At 43.6% G+C, this 27,511-nt stretch overlaps 1 protein-coding gene across 1 annotated transcript; it reads left to right on the plus strand.

The window, feature by feature from the left end:
* Window positions 1–209: 209 nt before the first annotated feature.
* LOC309556593 (uncharacterized protein) lies at window positions 210–25,812 on the plus strand (the record flags this gene model as incomplete). The annotated part of the gene is made up of 5 exons (XM_082259032.1): window positions 210–402; window positions 2,755–2,859; window positions 19,651–19,755; window positions 22,342–22,431; window positions 25,651–25,812. Exons 1-5 carry the CDS (start codon window positions 217–219, stop codon window positions 25,810–25,812), a joined length of 648 nt encoding a protein of 215 aa, XP_082115158.1. The 5' UTR covers window positions 210–216.
* Between the last annotated feature and the right edge of the window lie 1,699 nt (window positions 25,813–27,511).

Genomic DNA, 27,511 nt, shown 5'->3' on the forward strand with positions numbered 1-27,511 from the left:
CACATGTTCCCGGTAAAACATTGATGTAGCGTTGTGGTTTTGGATTGCGAAATTTGGAATATTAGAAAAAAACTGTAATCTGTGAGATTTCATGATTGTGTAATTCTGTGATTTCTCTTCCATGCTCAGAAATGAAATATTCCTTCTAAGAAGAGCCGGTGAACGGTATAAATGTGAGAGGGGGGTCCGGATTTTATCATCACTCACTCGTCCAACATGGGGCTCTCTGCAACTCTCTGGATCCTGATGGGGATGGCCTGCGGCAGCATGGCCCTGCCATTGTCACAATGGAGCGAGGATGACATCCCCGTCATGGCGCTGTACAGCACAGATTACTACAACAAGGTGTCCGGAGAAGACGTCCTCTATGGGCTCCTGGAGAACGACACAGAATACATCACTGTGAGTGGACGATTTTTATTACGCTTTTATATCCTAATTTAAATTAGAGGGCATTTAGATATAATAGGAAATGGGTTACATTGTGGCCAGACCACGTTTGCACACATGTCAGTCATTGAGGTGATGTAATACATTGTAACACAAATGGCAGGGGCTGCAGAGACATTACTGTCACACAGAGGGCAGCACTGAGCTGATCCAGGATAAAATGCATGCAGCCTGCTCATTCTGAGCTTCTCCCTGTATGCACCACACCAAAATTTATAGAAGAAAAAAGGTGGGGAAAAAAAGCCTCTCCCAAGTAAACCCCATACAGGTACCCACTGTAAAAAAAAAAAAAAATCAGTTTACATGTAACTATTGAAACCTTCCACCTTACACACTAGTGGTGTGTGTATATATATATATATATATATATATATATATATATAAAAACATGCAACATGTCATAATGACAGCTGGGAATTGCTGTGCAAAAAGCTAATATGGCTGCCTTTTGTAGAAATGAAAAAATGATCACACATGGATAGAGAGATACAAAGTAACATTGTTTATAAACATTGATCAGATGGGAGATAGAGAGATACAAAGTAACGTTGTTTATAAACATTGATTAAATGGGAGATAGAGAGATACAAAGTAACATTGTTTATAAACATTGATCAGATGGGAGATAGAGAGATACAAAGTAACATTGTTTATAAACATTGATCAGATGGGAGATAGAGAGATACAAAGTAACATTGTTTATTAACATTGATCAGACGGGAGATAGAGAGATACAAAGTAACATTGTTTATAAACATTGATCAGACAGGAGATACAGAGATACAAAGTAACATTGTTTATAAACATTGATCAGACAGGAGATACAGAGATACAAAGTAACATTGTTTATAAACATTGATCAGACAGGAGATACAGAGATACAAAGTAACATTGTTTATAAACATTGATCAGACAGGAGATAAAGAGATACAAAGTAACATTGTTTATAAACATTGATCAGACAGGAGATAGAGAGATACAAAGTAACATTGTTTATAAACATTGATCAGGCAGGAGATAGAGAGATACAAAGTAACATTGTTTATAAACATTGATCAGACAGGAGATAAAGAGATACAAAGTAACATTGTTTATAAACATTGATCATACAGGAGATAGAAAGATACAAAGTAACATTGTTTATAAACATTGATCATACAGGAGATAGAAAGATACAAAGTAACATTGTTTATAAACATTGATCAGACAGGAGATAGAGAGATACAAAGTAACATTGTTTATAAACATTGATCATACAGGAGATAGAAAGATACAAAGTAACATTGTTTATAAACATTGATCAGACGGGAGATAGAGAGATACAAAGTAACATTGTTTATAAACATTGATCAGACGGGAGATAGAGAGATACAAAGTAACATTGTTTATAAACATTGATCATACAGGAGATAGAAAGATACAAAGTAACATTGTTTATAAACATTGATCAGACAGGAGATGGAGAGATACAAAGTAACATTGTTTATAAACATTGATCAGACGGGAGATGGAGAGAGACAAAATAGCATTGTTTATAAACATTGATCAGGCAGGAGATACAGAGATACAAAGTAACATTGTTTATAAACATTGATCAGGCGGGAGATAGAGAGATACAAAGTAACATTGTTTATAAACATTGATCAGGCGGGAGATACAGAGATACAAAGTAACATTGTTTATAAACATTGAACATACAGGAGATAGAAAGATACAAAGTAACATTGTTTATAAACATTGATCAGACGGGAGATGGAGAGATACAAAATAACATTGTTTATAAACATTGATCAGACAGGAGATAGAGAGATACAAAGTAGCATTGTCACTTTTGTATCTTCTTTGTTTTATTCATCTGAAGATGAAAGGAATGCGCCTCAATCTGCATATGATGTCAGTTATAGAAATCTGACAAGTAACAAAAAAGTTTGTTTTTTTATATCAAGAATTTGTTCCTGTTGAACTGCTTAGTCTATCCTAAACAGCCCTAATTGATTTATTTTTTGATTGTTGCATTTTTTAAGATAATATTTCACTAAAAGAAAGCCTTTGTAGAAATTGATAAAGTTATTGCTGCATAAACTAGCCCATAGCAGAAGTGTTAGTCCCACTTCCAAACAAGGCCACCTGCAGTGCCACCTACTGGTCAGGTTCGGTATTGCAGCACGACCATGGACATTGTGGGGGGACATTCCATCCCCAAAGATCTCATCCAGCTCCAGACTAAACTGGAAATCTCTTTATGCTCTAGTGAATTTTCTACATAGAAAAACTCTTCATCCACTTTTATTCTTCTTTTTTTAGGATGAAAAATCTCAGTATCATCAACTTTCCTTCCCAATACAAGAAACCGTGTGCCAGAAAAGTGACAAGGATCAGACTGATAACTGCGCGTTCAAGGAGGGCGGAGTAAGTAACCCGCATTTTAGAAGGTTGAGCTCAGCATTGGTATTAGGGTGCCATGAATGAAAACTGATCTCCAGGCAGATATAAAAGACACAAATGAATGGAGCTCTGTAATCAATAACACAGCATTTAGTGTATTTTTTAACCGCCCTCCACATATTTACTGCGGCAGGGTGGCTCAGCTGTGCGAATCGCCGTACCTGTACGTCAATCCGCTGGAACGATCCTGGGGGCTCGCACCCCTATTTGCCAGTGGGGAATCTGATCTGTGGTGCCGGTGGCCGCAATTGCCGCCGGGCACCTGTGATCACTCCCCGCGGAGAGAGAACGACGGTCTGTAAGCACAGCAGGCTGTTGTTCTCTCTGGAATGATCACAGAGCTCCTGTGTTCCTCCTATTTAGGATCACAGGTCTCTGTGTTCATTACATAAGCCCATCCCCCACACAGTTAGAAAACACCCCCTAGCCCTTATATCACCCTGGGTTAACCCCTTTCCCTGCCGGTGTCATTATTACAGTAACAGTGCATATTTTTAACCAGATCCATTTTTTTTTTCGCACACGTTAAGTTAAAATAATCATTTTTAGGCCTGAAGCTAAACCCCCTACTAGCATGCATTTTCTGAAAGCAAAGACCCTGGAGAATAAAATGGCGGTAGCTCCAATTTTAAATATTCATCAAAGGTCATTTTAGGGTACATAAGCACAACACATTACCCAATTATTGGTAAAATATAAAAGATGAGGTTGCGCTGAGTAAATAGACACCCAACATGTCAAGCCTTAACCCTTTAACCACCAAAAGAAAGTTCTATTTGTGGGGAAAAGAAAAGAACATCAATTTTATTTGGGTACAGCGTCATAGGACGGCACAATTGTCAGTTAAAGTAATGCAGTGCTGAATCACAAAAAATGGCCTGGTCATTCAGGGGGGAAAAAAAGTGGTTAAATGCAAGAAATGTAAGCTCATAAATTTGACTTGGCGCCAGTCTCTGCGGCAGACACACAATGGCGTCATTAATTATAAATGGTAACATCATGCATCTGCTAAAGCCACATTTTAACCACTTAGTGACCGCCGCCGCAGCTCCTGTAGGTATACGTCGGTCGCACGCCTGCAGCCGGCGCGCTCCCTTCCCCGCTCGCTTGCCGGGATCCTGATGCACGGGGCAGGCGGCTCCGACTGCTGCCTGGCATCCGCGATCGCTCCCCGCATAATCAAAAACCCTGCCCTTGACATGTTGGGTGTCTATTTACTCAGCGCAACCTCATCTTTTATATTTTACCAAGAATTGGGTAATGTGTTGTGCTTATGTACCCTAAAATTACCTTTGAATATTTAAAATTGGAGCTACCGCCATTTTATTCTCCAGGGTCTTTGCTTTCAGAAAATGCATGCTAGTTGGAGGTTTAGCTTCAAGCCTAAAAAATGGTTATTTTAATTTAACGTGTGCGAAAAAAAAAGTTGAACCATTTTTTAACCACTTCTGCACCGGAAGGATTTGCCCCCTTAATGACTAGGCCATTTTTTGGCGATTCGGCACTGTTATTTTAACTGACAATTGTGTGGTCATGCAATGCTCTACCCTAATAAAATCAATGTCCTTTTTTTACTACAAATAGAGCTTTCTTTTGGTGGTAATTGATCACCTGCGCGATTTTTATTTTTTATAAAAATAAATAAAAATATTTTTTATAAAAAATTAGCGACAATTCTGAAAAAAAAAAAAAAAACAATATTTTTCACACATTCTGCTATACAACACCCCCCCCCCCCCCAAAAAAAAATGTAAAAATCCAATTTTTTTCATCATTTTAGGCCAATTTGTATTCTGCTACATATTTTTGGTAAAAAAAATCCCAATAAGCGTATTTTGATTGGTTTGCGCAAAAATTATTGCGTTTACAAACTAGGGGAAAGATTTATGTCATTTTTATTTATTTATTTTTTACTAGTAATGGCAGCGATCCGCAATTTTTTTGCATGACTGTGACATTGCGGCGGACAGATCGGACCCCTAACTGACATTTTTGACACTTTTGGGGGGACCAGTGACATCACTACAGTAATCAGTGCTAAAAATATGCCCTGTTACTGTAATAATGACACTGGCAGGGAAGGGGTTAACACCAGGGATGATCAAAGGGTTAAGTGTGTCCCTAAGGGGTGCTTTCTAACTGTATGGAGGAGGGACTTGTGGAATTAACACAGACCTGTGATTATCTATATATATATATATATATATATATATATATATATATACAGTATCTCACAAAAGTGAGTACATTGTAGCAAAGTGTCATTTCTTCAGTGTTGTCACATGAAAAGATATAATAACATATTTACAAAAATGTAAAGGGGTGTACTTACTTTTGTGAGATACTGTATATATCCTATATCATGTGTGCATTCCAGAGAGAACAACGGTCTTCTGTGTTTACAACAGCAGACCGTCGTTCTCTCTCTGCGGGGAGCGATCGCGGGTACCCAGCGGCAGTCACTGCCGCCGGTCCTGTGGATCGGCTTCTCCGCTTCCTAATGGGGGCGGGCGCGATCCTCCGGCAGCGCACATGCGCGTCCCCAGGAGAGCTCCCACGAACCTCCATACAGGTACGCTGGTTCACTTAGCCGAGCCAGCCTGCCGCAGTATATCTGTGGCCGGTGGTCGGCAAGTGGTTAAGCTAATCATACACAGAGTTGTATAAAGTACTCGAAACCCATACTTGAGTAAAAGTACAAGTGCTCGATCAAAACGTGATTTGAGTAGAAGTGGAAGTGCTCGATCAAAAGTGACTTGAGTAGAAGTACTAAAGTATTCAACATTTTTTGTACTTAAGTATTGCAAGTAGTTTTTTTTTTTCATTTTGCTACTCAAGTACTGAAAGTAAAAGTACAAGCACTGTGTTATGTAGTTATTAAAGAAAGAAGTAAAAAGTTTGAACATCATATTGTTTTTTATTATTTCAAATGCAGCTTTTATTTATACATACAGTAGCATTTATTTTCGTATGCGCTGATAATACGCATGTTTTAAACTTCATGAAACCTGCCATCTACTGTTCTGGCAGTGGTAATTTTTATAATTGTAACGAGTAACTATGCAGCACAAAAAAAATATCGGAGTAGAAGTATTGAAATCATTGAAAAAATGTAGTGAAGTAAAAGTGGAAGTAGGAGAAAAAAATTCTACTCCAGGAAAGTACAGATACCGCCTTTCCGTACTTAAGTACAGTAGTGAAATAGTTCTACTTAGTTACTATACATCTCTGATCATACAATAATCACATTTCATCCAATTCCTTCTGAATAATAATATTTCATGATTTGGGACTCCGAGGAATTCTCATTCCCAGCTGGTAACGTGTCATTCTGTGTTGTGTCAGGTGGTGAAGTCGTGTACATCATACTTCTTCGAGGAAGACGACCGGGAAATCGTTGTGGTGACCTGCCAGAGCCAAGACGGCCATCAAGAAGTACGTGAGATCCGTCTACTTATGTGTGATACTAACTGTCTCCATTTCTGAAAGCCCAACGGAGTATTTGTATGAATCAACTAAATACATTCCAAGTTTACCACAACCAAGGATGTGCAAACAGCCACAGCCTGAGTAGAAAAGCCCGTCCCCTGTCAGCATGCTTCAGAGGACCATTACTTGAAAGCAGAAGTGTCTCTGCAGCAGACCATTATGCCCCTTACTGATTTAGAGATAGAGCTTTATCCAATCGGCAGCAAGCATGAGCTTTGCTGTTTGGAGAGCTGAAGGTCTGACTCAGCAGGGGGACCTCTGCTGAGAGACCACTGCTTCTGTACAGAGTACAAGGGTCCTTCTCTGGAGCTTCTGGGAGCAGGCTTCTTCTTCCCAGGCGTGAGCTGGACATCAAACGCAGGTCAGCAAAATTCCATTGACCTTGGCAGACCTTGGCAAAATTCCATTGACCTTGGCAGACCAACACAGAGCCAAGGATGGGTTTTTACTGCCAACCCCCCAATCATTCCCCCTTAAACTGCAAAGGTTGAGGCTAGGGCAGTGGCGTAGCGTGGGGGGTGCTGGGGGGGGGGGTGCAACATCTGGGGGGGCGCAGTGTCATGCTGCCATTTAGGAGCCTGCTCAGCCATCCTGAACAAGCCCTGCATGGACGGCGGGACTCGGGAGGCAGGAGGCTGATATTAAAGCCAGTACAGCTCCGGATGGAGGGCGGGACTTCAAGTTAACTCGCAGGTGATTGGTTGCTAGGAATTTTACCACCCTGTCACAATTAGTGGGCACTACCCACTGTTGGGGAGTGGTAGTGTGGCTTTAAGGAGGTGACAACAAATGGCGTGGAGACAACATATCACCTCTTTACTGTTAGTCAAAGTATCTGAAACGTGCTCCGAAGAACAGGGATTGTTTTTCAGAGGAGCAGCAGTGCTTGTGGCCAATGAGCCCTCCAGTCCAACTCACACAGGGAACTCTTGGCCTGGCCTAAAAGGCCTTTTTGCAATCTGCCCTAGCCCCCACCCCCATAAGGGTCAAAAAGTCTACAGCTGTCTCTCTGGGAGCAGATATACTCCTCCCTGGACTCCTGCCTTGTACTGGGCCTCTATGTGCTGGCTCCATCTGTGTTGGTGAGGAGTGCTTGGTTCCCATGCCCCAAGTGTACTAGGGCTCCATCCAACCTGGGCACTGACTCACCTATGACATCACTGCAGGAGGGCTCTACCTAAAAGGAGCCTAGCGCCTCATCATGGCTGGGGCAAGGGGTGGGCAGAAGGGTCGACTGCCCTGGGAGCAGCATGTATTGAAAGGATGGGGGTGCCACAAGTTTCTTCTACTATAAGGATGACAGGATTGGTGACAGTGGCATCACTACTTCTGTCAGTCCAGCTCTGGAAGCGGCAAAGAAAGGAGGAGAGAGCTGGGAGGATTAGCGGGCTGTGCTCTCTCTCCTCCTCATAAGCTTGCGCATAATAAGGGGATGGGGGGGTCAAAATTTGGCATCTTTGCCTGGCGCATTAGATGATCTTGTCCTGGCACTGTACCTGATGACACTGCAGACTAGCTAACTGCACCTAACTACAGGGTGGTCTCAATGATGTCAAGAGCACCTCTCCCCCCGCATTAGTACACTGTGATTGAAGTGCACCATGCTGATGCTTCCCCAAGAGGCAGGCCCATGATGCCCTGCACTCACAGTATTTCCTTAGTTCTTCCTCCCAGATTGAGTGATGCCAGGCATCATTCCACCTAGAAGACTGAGGACATCTAGTGGTGAAGAAGGGGTACTGCAGCAGAGAACTGCAGATTGAAGGTGACTACTACAGTCTGAGACATTTTTTTTTTTTTTTTTCACTTTAAAATTTTTTATTAAAGTATCAAAAGTATAACAAATTATTCATTGCATTCCCAATGACTTCAAGAATGTGAGACATTTTTTTTTTTTACACCGTCTAAGGGACTATTTTAGGAAAGTTGGTCTTTAAAGTGGAGTTCCACCCATTTTCGTAACTTTAGATCTATGTAATCCCCTTTACAACGACTTTTACCAATGGAAACTTTTTTTTTTGCTAGTAAATACCTTAATTTCTGCTTTATTCCTCCTCTCCTCACTTTAGGGTCCGATCGGCGATGACGTCATTCGGCGATTCGCAGTGTGTGCTGGGATGTATTCCATTCCAGAAATCTCGCAGTATTACCCAGGAGCTGATCTGTTCTGTGTGTATTCAGGCCGTGACCTGCCCCGCCTCCGCCCCGCCTCCGCCCCGCCTCCTCTCAGTGAGTTGTACTGTATGCATTGTATTCAGGATGTGCTCTGCCCCGCCTCCGTCCTGCCTCCTCTCAGTGAGCTCAGTGAGGATATAATGCTTTCAGTCCTCGCTCACTGAGAGGAGGCAGGCGGAGGCGGGGCATAGAACGGCCTGAATACAATGCATACAGTACAACTCACTGAGAGGAGGCGGGGCGGAGGCGGGGCAGGCACGGCTCAGTACAGCTCAGCTCCTTGGTAATACTGCGAGATTTCTGGAATGGAATACATCCCAGCACACACTGCGAATCGCCAAATGACGTCATCGCCGATCGGACCCGGAAGTGAGGAGAGGAGGAATAAAGCAGAAATTAAGGTATTTACTAGCAAAAAAAAAAAAAAAAAAGTTTCCATTGGTAAAAGCCGTTTTAAAGGGGATTACATACATCTATGTAATCCAACCTATTAAAAATGGGTGGAACTCCGCTTTAACTTAAACTGCAAAATTAAACCTTATCTCTTAAATGAATGCATAACTAAACCTTCATTTTCTTTTTCAGCACTCAAGAGTGAGAAGATCCCGAGGTGGTGGACGAGGGGGAAGAGGTGGTAGCGGTGGACGAGGTGGAAGAGGAGGTGGAAGATCTGGATCTAGGTCTTCCATCGCTGGGGGAGGAAGACGAGGAGGCGGTGGCACCCAATATGCTTAAAGTGCTTCCTATAATTGGAAGCTTTTTGTACATTGTGTGTAAATAGATCGCTGCATTAAAATTATCTCTTTTCTCCAATCTGTTCATTTAGAATTATTCAGATAAAGTACTGCCAAAGGACCTGGCAATGGGGGAGGGGGGGGAGGTGACAATGACCCCAGGGGCCCAGACTCTGAAAGGGGCCCCATCTGGAACTAACTAGCATTGCAATGGGAGTGGTTGGCTAACGAAGTAGAGAAACAGAATGCTCGCTGAGCCTAATCAATAAGGTGACGCTGTGTTCACTTTGTTTACCCAATCATGTGCACCAGAAATTGTTTTGAAATCTTTGCAAATGTATTAAAAATAAAAAATGAAATAAATCCTATGTACATAAGTATTCACACCCTTTGCTCAACACTTTGGTGAAGAACCTTTGGCACCAATTAAAGCCTCAAGTATTTTTGAGTATGATGCTACAAGCTTGGCACTCCTATTTTTGGGCAGTTTCTCTCATTCTTCTTTACAGGACCTCTCAAGCTCCATCAGGTTGGATGGGGAGCGTCGGTGCACAGCCATTTTCAGATCTCTCCAGAGATGTTCAATCGGGTTCAAGTCTGGGCTCTGGCTGGGCCACTCAAGGACATTCACAGAGTTGTCCCATAGAAACTCCTTTGTTATCTTGGCTGTGTGCTTAGGGTCATTGTCCTGTTGGAAGATGAACCTTCGCGCCAGTATGAGGTCCAGAGGGCTCTGTAGTAGGTTTTCATTAAGGATGTCTCTGTACATTGCTGCATACATTTTTCCCCTCAATCCTGACTAGTCTCCCAGTTCCTGCCACTGAAAAACATCCCCACAGCATGATGCCACCACCATGCTTCACAGTAGGGATGGTATTGGCCAGGTGATGATTGGTGCCTGGTTTCCTCCAGACATGATGCTTGTCATTCAGGCCAAAGAGTTCAATCTTTGTTTCATCAGAGCAGAAACTCCAGACGGGCTGTCATGTGCCTTTTACTGGGGAGTGGCTTCCGTCTGGTCACTCTACCATACAGGCCTGATTGGTGGAGTGTTGCAGAGATGGTTGTTCTTCTGGAAGGTTCTCCTCTCTCCACAGAGAAATGCTGGAGCTCTGTCAGAGTGACCATCGGGTTCTTGGTCACCTCCCTGACTAAGGCCCTTCTCCCCCGATCACTCAGTTAGGCCGGGCGGCCCACTCTAGGAAGAGTCCTGGTGGTTCCAAACTTCTTCCATTTACGGATGATGGAGGCCACTGTGCTCATTGGGAACTTCAATGCTGCAGAAATGTTTCTGTACCCTTCCCCCGATCTGTGCCTCCATACAATTCTGTCTTGGAGGTCTACAGACAATTCCTTGGACTTCATGGCTTGGTTTGTGCTCTGACATGCACTGTTAACTGTGGGACCTTACATATACAGGTGTGTGCCTTTCCAAATCATGTCCAATCAACTAAGATTACCACAGGTGGACTCCAATCAAGTTGTAGAAACATCGCAAGGATGATTAGTGGAAACAGTATGCACCTGAGCTTAATTTTGAGTGTCATGGCAAATTCTGTGATAATTATGTACATGGGATTTATTATTTTTTTTTTATTTTTAATAAATTTGTAAAGATTTCAAACAAACTTCTCTCACGTTGTCATTATGGGGGATTGTTTGCAGAATTCTGATCAAAATAATGAATTTAATCAATTTTGGAATAAGGCTGTAACATAACAAAATGTGGAAAAGTGAAGCGCTCTGAATACTTTCCGGATGCACTGTATATAAGAGAAGACTTCAGATAAACAGGTACAACTTATGTAGGAGGATCTGTCTCATCTCTTTGTATCACCTGAGGCCAGTTACTTCACTGGGGATATGGAAGGGTTTACAATCACTTTAAACAGGACTTTTATAGTGCACCAAAAACTCATTCAAGTGAATGTCAATATAATGAAACCTGATTTTTTTATTTATGCCACCATATAAAAACTATATAAAAAAAGCTATGTCTCTATGTATCAATACAATGACATTGAACATACATATCATTTCCTATGTGGCTCTCCACATTACAGAATACAGCTACAATATCTCACAAAAGTAAGTACACCCCTCACATTTTTGTAAATATTTTATTCTATCTTTTCATGTGACAACACTGAAGAAATGACACTTTGCTACAATGTAAAGTAGTGAGTGTACAGCTTGTATAACAGTGTAAATTTACTGTCCCCTCAAAATAACTCAGCACACAGCCATTAATGTCTAAACCGCTGGCAACAAAAGTGAGTACACCCCTAAGTGAAAATGTCCAAATTGGGCCCAATTAGCCCCCCCCCCCGTGTCATGTGACTCGTAAATAGACGTATGAGTGCTGCCCAGATTGCTGCAGAGGTTGAAGGGGTGGGGGGTCAGCCTGTCGGTGCTCAGACCATACGCCGCACACTGCATCAAATTGGTCTGCATGGCTGTCGTCCCAGAAGGAAGCCTCTTCTAAAGATGATGCACAAGAAAGCCCACAAACAGTTTGTTGAAGACATGCAGACTAAGGACATGGATTACTGGAACCATCTCCTGTGCTCTGATGAGACCAAGATAAACGTATTTGGTTCAGATGGTGTCAGGCGTGTGTGGCGGCAACCAGGTGAGGAGTACAAAGACAAGTGTGTCTTCCCTACAGTCAAGCATGGTGGTGGGAGTGTCATGGTCTGGGGCTGCATGAGTGCTGCCGGCACTGGGGAGCTACAGATCATCGAGGGAACCATGAATGCCAACATGTATTGTGACATACTGAAGCAGAGCATGATCCCCTCCCTTCAGAGACTGGGCCACAGGGCAATATTCCAACATGATAACGACCCCAAACACCTCCAAGACGACCACTGCCTTGCTTAAGAAGCTGAGGGTAAAGGTGATGGACTGGCCAAGCATGTCTCCAGACCTAAACCCTATTGAGCATCTGTGGGGCATCCTCAAACAGAAGGTGGAGGAGCGCAAGGTCTCTAACATCCACCAGCTCTGTGATGTCATCATGGAGGAGGGGAAGAGGACTCCAGTGGCAACCTGTGAAGCTCTGATGAACTCCATGCCCAAGAGGGTTAAGGCAGTTCTGGAAAATAATGGTGGCCACACAAAATATCTACATTTTGGGCCCAATTTGGACATTTCCACTGAGGGGTGTACTCACTTTTGTTGCCAGCGGTTTAGACATTAACCGGTTGCTGACCAGCCGCTGCAGATATACTGCACTGCTAATATATACTACACTGTCTGAGATATACTGATATACTACAAGGTCCTGATGATTGGCAGAGGGCAGGTTGCCTCGGTGCATTCTGGGATACTGTATAAAAGCCAGGAGCACATGTGCTGCGGGGTCTTTGGATGGAGAGCGGAGTCCCAGAGGGAGGGGCCGGCTGCCTCTTCCTCTGTAGAGGTCCCTTGTGGTCGCAGGAGGCCATCCTGGGGACCAGAAGAGCGGATGAGAGGAGCTGAACCCAGAGGTTCAGGGAAGTTGACTAAGAGGGGAGACACTGGAGACCCTGGGACTGCAGTATCGTGAGTACAGGGACTTATGTCAAGGGGCCTGACCTGAGGGGGACCACCCCTGCTTGTATGACAGTCAGTGAAGGGGTGTTAGCAAAGGAAGAGAGAGGATACTAGGGAGAGTGTCCTGAAGATAACTAGTTGTTCATCAAGTTGTCTTAAAGGTAAGAGACTGAATCCACATTCATCCGAAGTGGCAGGATGAATTAACAGCATGGCTGTTCCAAATCGAATGTAAAGCAGAGACGATAGAAGTCCTCGATCACTGTGAAAAGTTTACTTTGATCAGTGTTAGCAATTCTGCAGTTAAAAAGTATAAATATAATTTCTGAAGATAACAAAGTAATACATATATTTTTTTTTTTAGGATTTTTTTTTTCTGGTAAAATTGTTTCTATTTAATCCATAAACAAAAAAAGTAACAAAATTTTAAAATTAATGCTAATTTTTTTACTTTGATTTATGAATTAAATAAAAACAATTTTACCAAAAGAAATCCTTGAAAAAAAAAAAAAAAAGATATATGTATTACTTTGTTATCTTCAGTACTTCCATTTACACTTTAACTGCATTAACAACATAGGCGTGTGCACAGGATGTGCCAGGTGTGCCTGGGCACACCCTAATCACCCTATGTGGTGCAGAGTCTCCCTGTTTAAACCCCTGATATTTCACCAAAGCCCCCTAAAAGGGCTCCTAAAAAACAAAAAAATAAAAAAATTAAAATAAATAAAATAGTAGAAAATATATAAAAATAAATCTACTAACACCGTTTAATACCATCAGTATAAATACACATGCACACATATATGTGTTTGAGCTTTGAGGTGCACACCCTAATGCTATAGGCTGTGCACACCTATGATTTACAATATTTTTTTTAATTGCTAACACTGATCAAAGTAGAAGTAATTAGCACTCATTTTTAATTTTTGTCATGTTTTTTTGTTTATAGAATAAATCGATTTTTTTTTCCAAACAGTTTTACCAAAAGAAATCCTAGAGAAAATTATATATGTATTACTTTGTTATCTTGAATAATAATATTTATACTTTTTAACTGCAGTAACAATATTATTATTTTTTTTTTTTAATTGTTAACAAAGATGAAAGAAAGGAATGCTATTTTTTCTACTTTAATCAGTGTTAGCATTCTGCAGTTAAAAAGTATAAATATTATTTCTGAAGATAACAAAGTAATACATATATCATTTTTTTAGGATTTTTTTTTTTTTGGTAAAATTGTTTCTATTTAATCCATAAACAAAAAAATGTAACAAAAATTTTAAAATGAATGCTAATTTTTCTACTTTGGTTTATGAATTAAATAAAAACAATTTTACCAAAAGAAATCCTTGAAAAAAAATGATATATGTATTACTTTGTTATCTTCAGTAATTCAATTTACACTTTAACTGCATTAACAACATAGGTGTGCACACAGGATGTGCCAGGTGTGCCTGGGCACACCCTAATCACCCTATGTGGTGCAGATTTTTCCTGGTTAAGCCCCTGATATTTCACCAAAGCCCCCTAACAGGGCTCCTAAAAAAAAAAAAATTAAATAAATAAAATAGTAAAAAATATTCAAAATAAAACTACTGACACCATTTAGTACCAGGTCCATCAGTATAAATACACATGCACACATATATGTGTTTGAGTTTTGAGGTGCACACCCTAATGCTATAGGCTGTGCACACCTATGATTAACAATATTTTTTTTAATTGCTAACACTGATCAAAGTAGAAGTAATTAGCACTCATTTTAAATTTTTTGTCATTTTTTTTTGTTTATAGAATAAATATAATTTTTTTTCCAAATAGTTTTATCAAAAGAAATCCTAGAAAAAAATTATATATGTATTACTTTGTTATCTTGAGTAATAATATTTATACTTTTTAACTGCAGTAACAATATATCTATATATATTTTTTTAAGATGAAAGAAAGGAATTCTATTGTTTCTACTTTGATCAGTGTTAGCATTCTGCAGTTAAAAAGTATAAATACAATTTCTGAAGATAACAAAGTAATACATATAATATTTTTTTAGGATTTTTTTTTTTTTTTTTGGGAAAATTGTTTCTATTTAATCCATAAACAAAAAAAGTAACGCATTTTAAAATTAATGCTAATTTTTCTACTTTGGTTTATGAATTAAATAAAAAACAATTTTACTAAAAGGAATCCTAGAAAAAAAATTATATATGTATTACTTTGTTATCTTCATTAATTCTATTTACATTTTTTTTTAATTGCTAACACTGACCAAAGTAGATGTAATTAGCATTCATTTTTAATTCATTTTTAATTTTTGTCATGGATTAAATAGAAAAAAAAATTTTTCTAAACAATTTTACCAAAAGAAATCCTAGAAAAAAAAATGATATATGTATTACTTTGTTATCTTCATTAATTCTATTTACACTTTAGCAATATTTTTTTAATTGCTAACATTGATCAAAGTAGAAGTAATATTCATTCATTTTGAATTTTTGTCATGGATTAAATAGAAAAAAAAAATTTTCTAAACAATTTTACCAAAAGAAATCCTAGAAAAAAATTGATATATGTATTACTTTGGTATTCAGTAATGACAAAGCTATTACAGGAAGGAGAACTGAAGGGGTTAATCATTTTAGAAATCAGTTCCAGGTTTTCCTCCGGTGAGGGATGGCTCCTCCCCCTCCCGCACATGTTCCCTGTAAAACATTAAAGTAGCGTTGTGGTTTTGGGTTGCCAAATTTGGAATATTCGGAAAACAAAAAAAAAAAAAAAACCTGCAATTTGTGAGATTTCATGATTGTGTAATTCTGTGATTTCTCTTCCATGCTCAGAAATGAAATATTCCTTCTAAGAAGAGTCGGTGAACGGTATAAATGTGAGAGGGGGGTCCGGATTTTATCATCACTCACTCGTCCAACATGGGGCTCTCTGCAACTCTCTGGTTCCTGATGGGGTTGGCCTGCGGCAGCATGGCCCTGCCATTGTCACAATGGAGCGAGGATGACATCCCCATCATGGCGCTGTACAGCACAGATTACTACAACAAGGTGTCCGGAGAAGACGCCCTCTATGGGCTGCTGGAAAACGACACAGAATACAAAAAAAATTATATATGTATTACTTTGTTATCTTGAGTAATAATATTTATACTTTTTAACTGCAGTAACAATATATCTATATATTTTTTTTAAGATGAAAGAAAGGAATTCTATTTTTTCTACTTTGATCAGTGTTAGCATTCTGCAGTTAAAAAGTATAAATATAATTTCTGAAGATAACAAAGTAATACATATATCATTTTTTTAGGATTTTTTATTTTTTATTTTTTGGGAAAATTGTTTCTATTTAATCCATAAACAAAAAAAGTAACGCATTTTAAAATTAATGCTAATTTTTCTACTTTGGTTTATGAATTAAATAAAAACAATTTTACCAAAAGAAATCCTAGAAAAAAAAATGATATATGTATTACTTTGTTATCTTCATTAATTCTATTTACACTTTAGCAATATTTTTTTTAAATTGCTAACATTGATCAAAGTAGAAGTAATTATCATTCATTTTGAATTTTTGTCATGGATTAACCACTTGCTGACCGCCGCACGACTATCTACGTCGGCAGTCAGCCCCTCACAGGCAAAGTGACGTAGGGCTACGTCACTAGCTTGTGAGGGTCTAGGGAGCGAGCGCGCGCCCCCGGAGGCGCGCTCCCGCTCCCGCGTGGTCACGGACCCCCCCGCGCGTGTGACCAGCGGACCCGATGTCCGCCGGCCACTCGGCGATCGGCGGGGGAGAGGGAGAATGTCAGGCAGCTTGTGTAAACAAGCTGCCTGTCATTCTCCTCGCTGCAAAGACACTGATCACATGGATCTACTATGTAGATCCGTTGATCAGTGTCCTTACAGCTGAAGCCACAGCCAATCACAGTAGAAAGCACGCCCCTAGGGACACACACAGCCCCTCCCTCCCAAATAAAGTTAACCCCTTCACTACCAGTGTATTTTTAAAGTAACAGTGCATATATATAGCACTGATTACTGTAGAAATGTCACTGGTAACCCCAAAAGTGTCAAAAATGTCAGTCAAGGGTCCGATCTGTCCGCCGCAATGTCGCAGTACCGCAAAAAAAAACGCAGATCGCCGCCATTACGCGTTAAAAAAAAAAAACAACAAAAATGACAAAAATCTTTCCCTTTGTTAGTAAACGCGATAACTTTTGCGCAAACCAATCAAAATACGCTTTTTGCGATTTTTTTTACCAAACATAGGTAGCATAAAACAAATTGGCCGAAAATGTTAAAAAATTTTGATTTTTACATTTTTTTGGGGGGGAATTTCATATAAAAAAATGTGAAAAATATTGTTATTTTTGCAAAATTGACGCTCTTTTTTTGTTTATAGCGCGTGATCAAAAAATCGCACAGGTGACCAAATACCACCAAAAGAAAGCTCTGTTTGTGGGAAAAAAAGGGCGCCAAATTCGTTTAGGTACAGCGTCGCACGACCGCGCAATTGTCCGTTAAAGTCACGCAGTGCCGAATCGCAAAATACCCCCTGGTCGGAATGGGGGTAAAATCTTCCGGGGCTTAAGTGGTTAAATAGAAAATATTTTTTTTCTAAACAATTTTACCAAAAGAAATCCTGGAAAAAAATTGATATATGTATTACTTTGGTATTCAGTAATGACAAAGCTATTACAGGAAGGAGAACTGAAGGGGTTAATCATTTTAGAAATCAGTTCCAGGTTTTCCTCCGGTGAGGGATGGCTCCTCCCCCTCCCGCACATGTTCCCTGTAAAACATTAAAGTAGCGTTGTGGTTTTGGGTTGCCAAATTTGGAATATTCGGAAAAAAAAAAAAAAAAACTGCAATTTGTGAGATTTCATGATTGTGTAATTCTGTGATTTCTCTTCCATGCTCAGAAATAAAAGATTCCTTCTAAGAAGAGTCGGTGAACGGTATAAATGTGAGAGGGGGGTCCGGATTTTATCATCACTCACTCGTCCAACATGGGGCTCTCTGCAACTCTCTGGTTCCTGATGGGGTTGGCCTGCGGCAGCATGGCCCTACCATTGTCACAATGGAGCGAGGATGACATCCCCGTCATGGCGCTGTACAGCACAGATTACTACAACAAGGTGTCCGGAGAAGACGCCCTCTATGGGCTGCTGGAGAACGACACAGAATACATCACTGTGAGTGGACGATTTTTATTACGCTTTTATATATGAATTATTAAATTACAGGCCGTAGAGATATAATGTCTGTCTGATCAATGTTTATAAACAATGTTACTTTGTATCTCTATCTTCCGTCTAATCAATGTTTATATTTATCTAACAATGTTACTTTGTATCTCTATCTTCCGTCTAATCAATGTTTATATTATGTTACTTTGTATCTCTCTAGCTCCCATCTGATCAATGTTTATAAAGTAACAATGTTTATAAACATTGATCAGAAGGGAGATAGAGAGATACAAAGTAGTATTGTTTATAAACATTGATCAGACGGGAGATAGAGAGATACAAAGTAGTATTGTTTATAAACATTGATCAGACGGGAGATAGAGAGATACAAAGTAGTATTGTTTATAAACATTGATCAGACTGGAGATAGAGAGATACAAAGTAGTATTGTTTATAAACATTAATCAGACGGGAGATAAAGAGATACAAAGTAACATTGTTTATAAACATTGATCAGACTTGAGATAGAGAGATACAAAGTAACGTTGTTTATAAACATTGATCAGACAGGAGATAGAGAGATACAAAGTAACATTGTTTATAAACAATGATCAGACAGGAGATAGAGAGATACAAAGTAACATTGTTTATAAACATTGATCAGATGGGAGATAGAAAGATACAAAGTAACATTGTTTATAAACATTGATCAGATGGGAGATAGAGAGATACAAAGTAACATTGTTTATAAACATTGATCAGATGGGAGATAGAGAGATACAAAGTAACATTGTTTATAAACATTGATCAAACGGGAGATAGAGAGATACAGAGTAACATTGTTTATAAACATTGATCAGATGGGAGATAGAGAGATACAAAGTAACATTGTTTATAAACATTGATCAGACGGGAGATAGATACAAAGTAACATTGTCACTTTTGTATCTTCTTTATTTTATTCATCTGAAGATGAAAGGAATGAGCCTCAATCTGCATATGATGTCAGTTATAGAAATCTGACAAGTAACAAAAAAAGTTGTTTTTTTTTTTTTTTTTATAAAGAATTTGTTCCTGTTGAAATTCTTATTACTCCTTAGTTTATCTTATGGGCCATACACACTATAAGATTTTCTGAAGACTTTTTCCTTCAGATTTACCTTTTCTATGTAGTGCAAGGGCCTGCCAGATTGCATACAAATTGAAAGTGTTTAGGTTTGACCTCATATTATATGGTTTTGGAAAGTCTGAAGGAAAAAGTCTTTCAGAAAATCTTATAGTGTGTATGGCCCATTAGCCAGCCCTAATGAATTAATGTTTTTATTGTTGCATTTTTTTTAAGATAATATCACTAAAAGAAAGCCTGTAAGAAATGACAAAGTTATTGCCGCATAAACTAGCCCATAGCAGAAGTGTTAGTCCCACTTCCAAACAAGGCCACCTGCAGTGCCACCTACTGGTCAGGTTTGGTATTGCAGCTCGACCATCTAGATTCAGCTCTGAACAAGGACATTCCACCCCCAAAGATCTCATCCAGCTCCGGACTAAACTGGAAATTTCTTTATGCTCTAGTGAATTTTCTACATAGAAAAACTCTTCATCCACTTTTATTCTTTGTTTTTTTAGGATGAAAAATCTCGCTTTCATCAACTTTCCTTCCTGATACAAGAAACCGTGTGCCAGAAAAGTGACAAGGATCAGACTGATGACTGCGCGTTCAAGGAGGGCGGAGTAAGTAACCCGCATTTTAGAAGGTTGAGATCAGCATTGGGATTAGGGTGCCATGAATCAGGGGCGTAACTAGATTTCTCAGGGCCCCGGTGCAAGAAATCATGAAGGGCCCCCCCCCGTGGTGGGGAGGGGGGTGTGATCAGTGGCGGCGCCGTGGTGGGGAGGGGGGGGTGATCAGTGGCGGCAGTGGTGGGGAGCGGGTGTGATCAGTGGCGGCGGTGGTGGGGAGGGGGGTGTGATCAGTGGTGCCGTGGTGGGGAGGGGGGTGTGATCAGTGGCGGCAGTGGTGGGGAGGGGGCTGTGATCAGTGATGCCGTGGTGGGGAGGGGGGTGTGATCAGTGGCGGCGGTGGTGGGGAGGGGGGGTGTGATCAGTGGTGCCGTGGTGGGGAGGGGGGTGTGATCAGTGGCGGCAGTGGTGGGGAGGAGGGTGTGATCAGTGGCGCCGTGGTGGGGAGGGGGGTGTGATCAGTGGCGGCGGTGGTGGGGAGGAGGGTGTGATCAGTGGCGCCGTGGTGGGGAGGGGGGTGTGATCAGTGGCGGCGGTGGTGGGGAGGGGGGTGTGATCAGTGGCGGCGGTGGTGGGGAGGAGGGTGTGATCAGTGGCGCCGTGGTGGGGAGGGGGGTGTGATCAGTGGCGGCGGTGGTGGGGAGGGGGGTGTGATCAGTGGCGGCGGTGGTGGGGAGGAGGGTGTGATCAGTGGCGGCGGTGGTGGGGAGGAGGGTGTGATCAGTGGCACCGTGGTGGGGAGGGGGGTGTGATCAGTGGCGGCGGTGGTGGGGAGGGGGGTGTGATCAGTGGCGGCGGTGGTGGGGAGGAGGGTGTGATCAGTGGCGGCGGTGGTGGGGAGAAGGGTGTGATCAGTGGCGGCGGTGGTGGGGAGAAGGGTGTGATCAGTGGGGAGGGGGGTGTGATCAGTGGCGGCGGTGGTGGGGAGGGGGGTGTGATCAGTGGCGCCGTGGTGGGGAGGGGGGTGTGATCAGTGGCGGCGGTGGTGGGGAGGGGGGTGTGATCAGTGGCGGCGGTGGTGGGGAGGAGGGTGTGATCAGTGGCGGCGGTGGTGGGGAGGAGGGTGTGATCAGTGGCACCGTGGTGGGGAGGGGGGTGTGATCAGTGGCGGCGGTGGTGGGGAGGGGGGTGTGATCAGTGGCGGCGGTGGTGGGGAGGAGGGTGTGATCAGTGGCGGCGGTGGTGGGGAGAAGGGTGTGATCAGTGGCGGCGGTGGTGGGGAGAAGGGTGTGATCAGTGGGGAGGGGGGTGTGATCAGTGGCGGCGGTGGTGGGGAGGGGGGTGTGATCAGTGGCGGCGGTGGTGGGGAGGGGGGTGTGATCAGTGGCGGCGGTGGTGGGGAGGGGGGTGTAATCAGAGGTGGTGATGGTGGTGAAGGGGGGTGAGATTAGTGGCGGCAATGGTGAAGGGGGTGGGATAAATGGCGGTGGTGAGGGGGGGTGATAGTTGGGAGGGGGGTGGGATCAATGGCGGTGGTGAAGAGGTGATGGTGGAGAGGGATCAGTGGGGGCAATGGTGGGGGGGGGGGTGGAGGAGGGGGGGATGTGGTGTCATCCTCCCCCACCACCTCTGTCTTACTGATCCCATCCCCCCACCACCACAGATCTCATCCCTACACCCCCCAACACCTCTGTTGTAGATAGGGATGAGATCTGTTCTGTGCCAGGCATGGGTCTAGGATCATTAAGAGGCAGCATTGCAGCAAGCCAGCATCAAGGGTGGAGTTTGGGATCAAAAAGGCAAGTTAGTTCACTTACAATCAGCACTTAGCAGTCGAGTCGGTTAGTCAGCTTCCCCCTCAGTCACTCAGCAACTCCAGCCAGGCAGGCACACTTCTTCTAGCAGGCACAGCATGTAGTCTCTTCGCACTCGAACTCCTCCTCCCCCTGCACACTATTGGTGTCACTGCCTCACTGCATCAGCTCTGATTGGAGGATCGGCAGGGCTGGGGGCGGTGCAGGCAGCACAGCAGCAGATTGCAGCTTTACCTGGCCGCTTTAGACACGTCTCTACCGCCGCCCCCCGCCCGCACAACGATCGTCTCTCAGTCTCAGCCAGACAGCCACTAGCGAACACGGAACAGTCAGGTGGACAGACGGGCCCCCTCACGCCGCGGCCGCAGTAAGAGAACGGGGGCTGGCGGGCCCCCCTCAGGTAGCGGAACTCCAGGGCCCGGTCGCAAGCGCGACCGCTGCGACCCTGATAGTTCCGCTACTGCCATGAATGTTTACAACAGCAGACCGTCGTTCTCCCTCTGCGGGTGCCCAGCGGAAATCGCTGCCGCCGGTCCCGTGGATTGGCTTCTCCGCTTCCTAATGGAGGTGGGCGGGCGCGCTCCTCCGGCAGCGCACATGCGCGCCCCCAGGAGCGCTCCCACAAACCTCCATACAGGTACGCTGGTTCACAGCCGAGCCAGCCTGCCGTAGTATATCTGCAGCCGGCGGTCGGCAAGTGGTTAAGCTAATCATACAATAATCAAATTTCATCCAATTCCTTCTGAATAATAATATTTCATGATTTGGGAGTCCGAGGAATTCTCATTCCCAGCTGGTAACGTGTCATTCTGTGTTGTGCCAGGTGGTGAAGTCGTGTACATCATACTTCTTCGAGGAAGACGACCGGGAAATCGTTGTGGTGACCTGCCAGAGCCAAGACGGCCATCGAGAAGTACGTGAGATCCGTCTACTTATGTGCGATACTAACTGTCTCCATTTCTGAAAGCCCAACTGAGCATTTGTATGAATCAACTAAATACATTCCAAGTTTACCACATGCAAGGATGTGCAAACAGCCACAGCCTGAGTAGAATGCTGCAGAGGACCATTGCTTGAAAGCAGAAGTGTCTCTGCAGAAGACCATTATGCCCCTTACTGATTTAAAGATAGAGCTTTATCCAATCGGCAGCAAGCATGAGCTTTGCTGATTGGAGAGCTGAAGGTCTGACTCAGCAGGGGGACCTCTGGCGAGAGACCACTGCTTCTGTACAGAGTACAAGGGTCCTTTTCTGGAGCTTCCTGGCAGGGAGCAGGCTTCTTCTTCCCAGGCATAAGATGGACATCAAACGCAGGTCAGCAAAATTCCATTGACCTTGGCAGACCAACACAGAGCCAATGATGCGTTTTTACTGCCAACCCCCCAATTATTCCCCCTTAAACTGCAAAGATTGAGGCCAGGGGTATATACATGCTGTATGGATTAATTTTACCACCCTGTCACAATTAGCGGGCACTACCCACTGTTGGGGAGTGATAGTGTGGCTTTTAGAAGGTGACAACAAATGGTGAGGAGGCAACATATCACCTCCTTAATGTTAGTCAAAGCATCTGAAACATGCTCCGAAGAATGGGGATTGTTTTTCAGAGGAGTGCTTGTGGCCAATGAGCCCTCCAGTCCAACCCACACCACCACCCCCATTGGCGGCATGCAATGCTTTTTGTGTTTTATTGTTTCCAAAGTTTTCAGGCCAGCCACATGATGCCCCAGAGGCTTCTTCTACAGTAGCCAGTTGCGAGAGAGGCTTTGTGATTGGCTAGTATTGCCGTCACCATATTGTGCCCCACTCCATGCTGTAGGCCTCCACATTCCTGACCATTGACCTTTATACCACAAGAAAGGAATGTCCACACACATGGAATTGCTGCACTTTTACTGATGATATTCTGGAGTCACTCAAAATTACACAGTCAATCATATAGTGGACAGTACGCAGCAGTCACGTGTGAAAGCATATGCAGCACTTTAAGCAGCCATCGCCCTCGAACAGTTTCTCCTTCCACCCAGGGTTATTAGCAGGGCTTTTTTTCTCAGAGAATAGGTGCAGGAACTCCCAGTTCTAAGTCACTTTGCCCCCTACCCACCTCCGAGCACTGACCCTTGGTTTAACCCCCCCTACCCACCTCCGAGCACTGACCCTTGGTTTCACCCCCCCCCCCCTACCCAGCTCCGAGCACTGACCCTTGGTTTCACCTCCCCCTACCCAGCTCAGAGCACTGACCCTTGGTTTCACCCCCCCTACCCACCTCCGAGCACTGACCCTTGGTTTCACCCCCCCCTACCCAGCTCAGAGTAATGACCCTTGGTTTAACCCCCCCTACCCACCTCCGAGCACTGACCCTTGGTTTCACCCCCCCTACCCAGCTCCAAGCACTGACCCTTGGTTTCACCTCCCCTACCCAGCTCCGAGCACTGACCCTTGGTTTCACCCCCCCTACCCACCTCCAAGCACTGACCCTTGGTTTCACCCCCCCCCCTACCCAGCTCTGAGCACTGACCCTTGGTTTCACCCCCCTACCCAGCTCCCAGTACAGACCCTTTTGGAAAATATAGGGCCAAGTATCATTTTCTGGTATGGAATTTGGTGATGATAGCAAGAAAAGCAATAAAATAGATCCCCCACAGCCAGCAGCAATAGACCCCCCCCTCCAGCAACAACAGACCCCCAGCAGCAACAACAGATCTCACAGCTAGCAACAATGGACTCTCCAGCAGCCAGCAACAGTAGATCCCTCCCTAAATAGTAGATCCCTTCCAGTTACAATTAACCCCCAGTTACAAAAGATCCTCCACCAGCAACAATAGATTGGTATGCAAAAATAGATCCCCTCCAGCAACAATAGATCCCCAAGCAGCAAGCATCAGTAGACCCTCCAGCACACCCAAGAACTGCGTTCCCCCCACGTTCCCGCTGAAAAAAAGCCCTGGTTATTAGTACTCACAGGACTTCGATCTCTGCTGACACTTCCTCCATAGGTACACTTCTCAGAACCCTTCAGGGAAAAAGCTTCATTCAGGGAACTCTTGGCCTGGCCTAAAAGGCCTTTTGCAATTTGCCCTAGCCCCCTCTCCCACCCCCACCCCCATAAGGGTCAGAAAGTCTACAGCTGGCTTTCCTAGGGAGCAGATATACTCCTCCCTGGCCTCCTGCCTTGTACTGGGCCTCTACGTGCTGGCTCCATCTGTGCTGGTGAGGAGTGCTTGGTTCCCCAAGTGTACTAGGGCTCCTTCCAAGCTGGGCACTGACTCACCTATGACATCACTTCTGGAGGGCTCTACCTAAAGGGAGCCTAGCGCCTCATCATGGCTGGGGCAAGGGGTGGGCAGAAGGGAGACTGCCCTGGGAGCAGCATGTATTGAAAGGATGGGGGTGATGCAAGTTTCTTCTACTATAAGGATGACAGGATTGGTGACAGTGGCATCACTACTTCTGTCAGTCCAGCTCTGGAAGCGGGAAATTGAGGAAGAGAGAGCTGGGAGGATTAGCGGGCTGTGCTCTCTCTCCCCCCCCCTCCCTCCTCCTCATAAGCTTGCACATAATAAGGGGATGGGGGGGGGGGGGGTCAAAATTTGGCATCTTTGCCTGGCGCATTAGATGATCTTGTCCTGGCACTGTACCTGATGACATTGCAGACTAGCTAACTGCACCTAACTACAGGGTGGTCTCAATGATGTCAAGAGCACCTCTCCCCCCGCATTAGTACACTGTGAATGAAGTTCACCATGGTGATGCTTCCCCAAGGGGCAGGTCCATGATGCCCTGCACTCACAGTATTTCCTTAGTTCTTCCTCCCAGATTGAGTGATGCCAGGCATCATTCCACCTAGAAGACTGAGGACATCTAGTGGTAAAAAAGGGGTACTGCAGCAGAGAACTGCAGATTGAAGGTGGCTAATGCAGTCTGAGACATTTTTTTTTTCACTTTAAATTTTTTTATTAAAGTATCAAAAGTATAACAAATTATTCATTGCATTCCCAATGACTTCAAGAATGTGAGACATTTTTTTAGACATCGTCTAAGGGACTATTTTAGGAAAGTTGGTCTTTAACTTAAACTGCAAAATTAAACCTTATATCTTAAATTAATGCGTAACTAAACCTTCATTTTTTCAGCACTCAAGAGTGAGAAGATCCCGAAGCGGCCGAGGTGGTGGTGGACGAGGGGGAAGAGGTGGTAGCGGTGGACGAGGTGGAAGAGGAGGTAGAAGATCTGGATCTAGGTCTTCCATCGCTTGGGGTGGAACACGAGGAGGCGGTGGCACCCGCTATGCTTAAAATTCTTCCTATAATTGGAAGCTTTTTGTACATTGTGTGTAAATAGATCGCTGCATTAAAATTATCTCTTTTCTCCAATCTGTTCATTTAGAATTTTTCAGATAAAGTACTGCCAATGGACCTGGCAATGGGGGAGGGGGGGAGGTGACAATGACCCCAGGGGCCCAGACTCTGAAAGGGGCCCCATCTGGAACTAACTAGCATTGCAATGGGAGTGGTTGGCTAATGAAGTAGAGAAACAGAATGCTCGCTGAGCCTAATCAATAAGGTGACGCTGTGTTCACTTTGTTTACCCAATCATGTGCACCAGAAATTTGTTTGAAATCTTTGCAAATTTATTAAAAATAAAAAATGTAATAAATCCCATGTACATAAGTATTCACACCCTTTGCTTAACACTTTGGTGAAGCACCTTTGGCACCAATTACAGCCTCCAGTCTTTTTGAGTATGAGGCTACAAGCTTGGCACTCCTATTTTTGGGCAGTTTCTCCCATTCTTCTTTGCAGGACCTCTCAAGCTCCATCAGGTTGGATGGGGAGCGTCGGTGCACAGCCATTTTCAGATCTCTCTGGTGATGTTCAATTGGGTTCAAGTCTGGGCTCTGGCTGGGCCACTCAAGGCCATTCACAGAGTTGTCCCGTAGCCACTCCTTTGTTATCTTGGCTGTGTGCATTTCTTTGTCCTTTTGGAAGATGAACCTTCGCCACAGTCTGTGGAGCAGAGTGCTCTGGAGCAGGTTTTCATCAAGGATGTCTCTGTACATTGCTGCATTCATCTTTCCTTTGATCCTGACTAGTCTCCCAGTTCCTACCACTGAAAAACATCCTCACAGCATGACGCTGCCACCACCATGCTTCACTGTAGAGATGTTATTGGCCAGGTGATGAGCGGTGCCTGGTTTCCTCCAGACATGACGCTTGCCATTCAGGCCAAAGAGTCCAATCTTTGTTTCATCAGACCAGAGAATTTTGATTTTCATAGTCTGAAAGTCCTTCAGGTGCCTTTTGGCAAACTCCAGGCGGGCTGTCATGTGCCTTTTACTGAGGAGTGGCTTCCGCCTGGCCCCTCTACCATACAGGCCTGATTGGTGGAGTTCTGCAGAGATGGTTGTTCTTCTGGAAGGTTCTCCTCTCTCCACAGAGAAATGCTGGAGCTCTGTCAGAGAGACCATTGGGTTCTTGGTCACCTCCCTGACTAAGGCCCTTCTCCCCCGATTGTTCAGTTAGGCCGGGCGGCCCACACTAGGAAGAGCCCTGGTGGTTCCAAATGTCTTCCATTTACGGATGATGGAGGCCACTGTGCTCATTGGGACCTTCAATGCTGCAGAAAGGTTTCTGTACCCTTCCCCAGATCTGTGCCTCCATACAATCCTGTCTCGGAGGTCTACAGACAATTCCTTGGACTTCATGGCTTGGTTTGTGCTCTGACATGCACTGTTAACTGTGGGACCTTATTGTGACGGTATCACTGTATCTCACCACCTTGTAATTCCTTAATCCCCAGTAGTTGAAGAATCCCCAAAACGCCAAATAAGAAATCGCTGATATCGCTGAATAATTCCACAAATGAGCCAAAGCTGAATGCTGGAACGCCTTAAAACTACAATTTCTTTTATCCCCTGCCCCCATGCAAGGGAGACACCCAAACAAATACATATTAACCAATAACACAAAGGTTACAATCCACATAAAATCCTCC

The sequence above is a fragment of the Pelophylax lessonae genome (genome assembly GCF_965119305.1).
Source record: "Pelophylax lessonae genome assembly, chromosome: 5".
Lineage (NCBI taxonomy): Eukaryota > Metazoa > Chordata > Amphibia > Anura > Ranidae > Pelophylax > Pelophylax lessonae.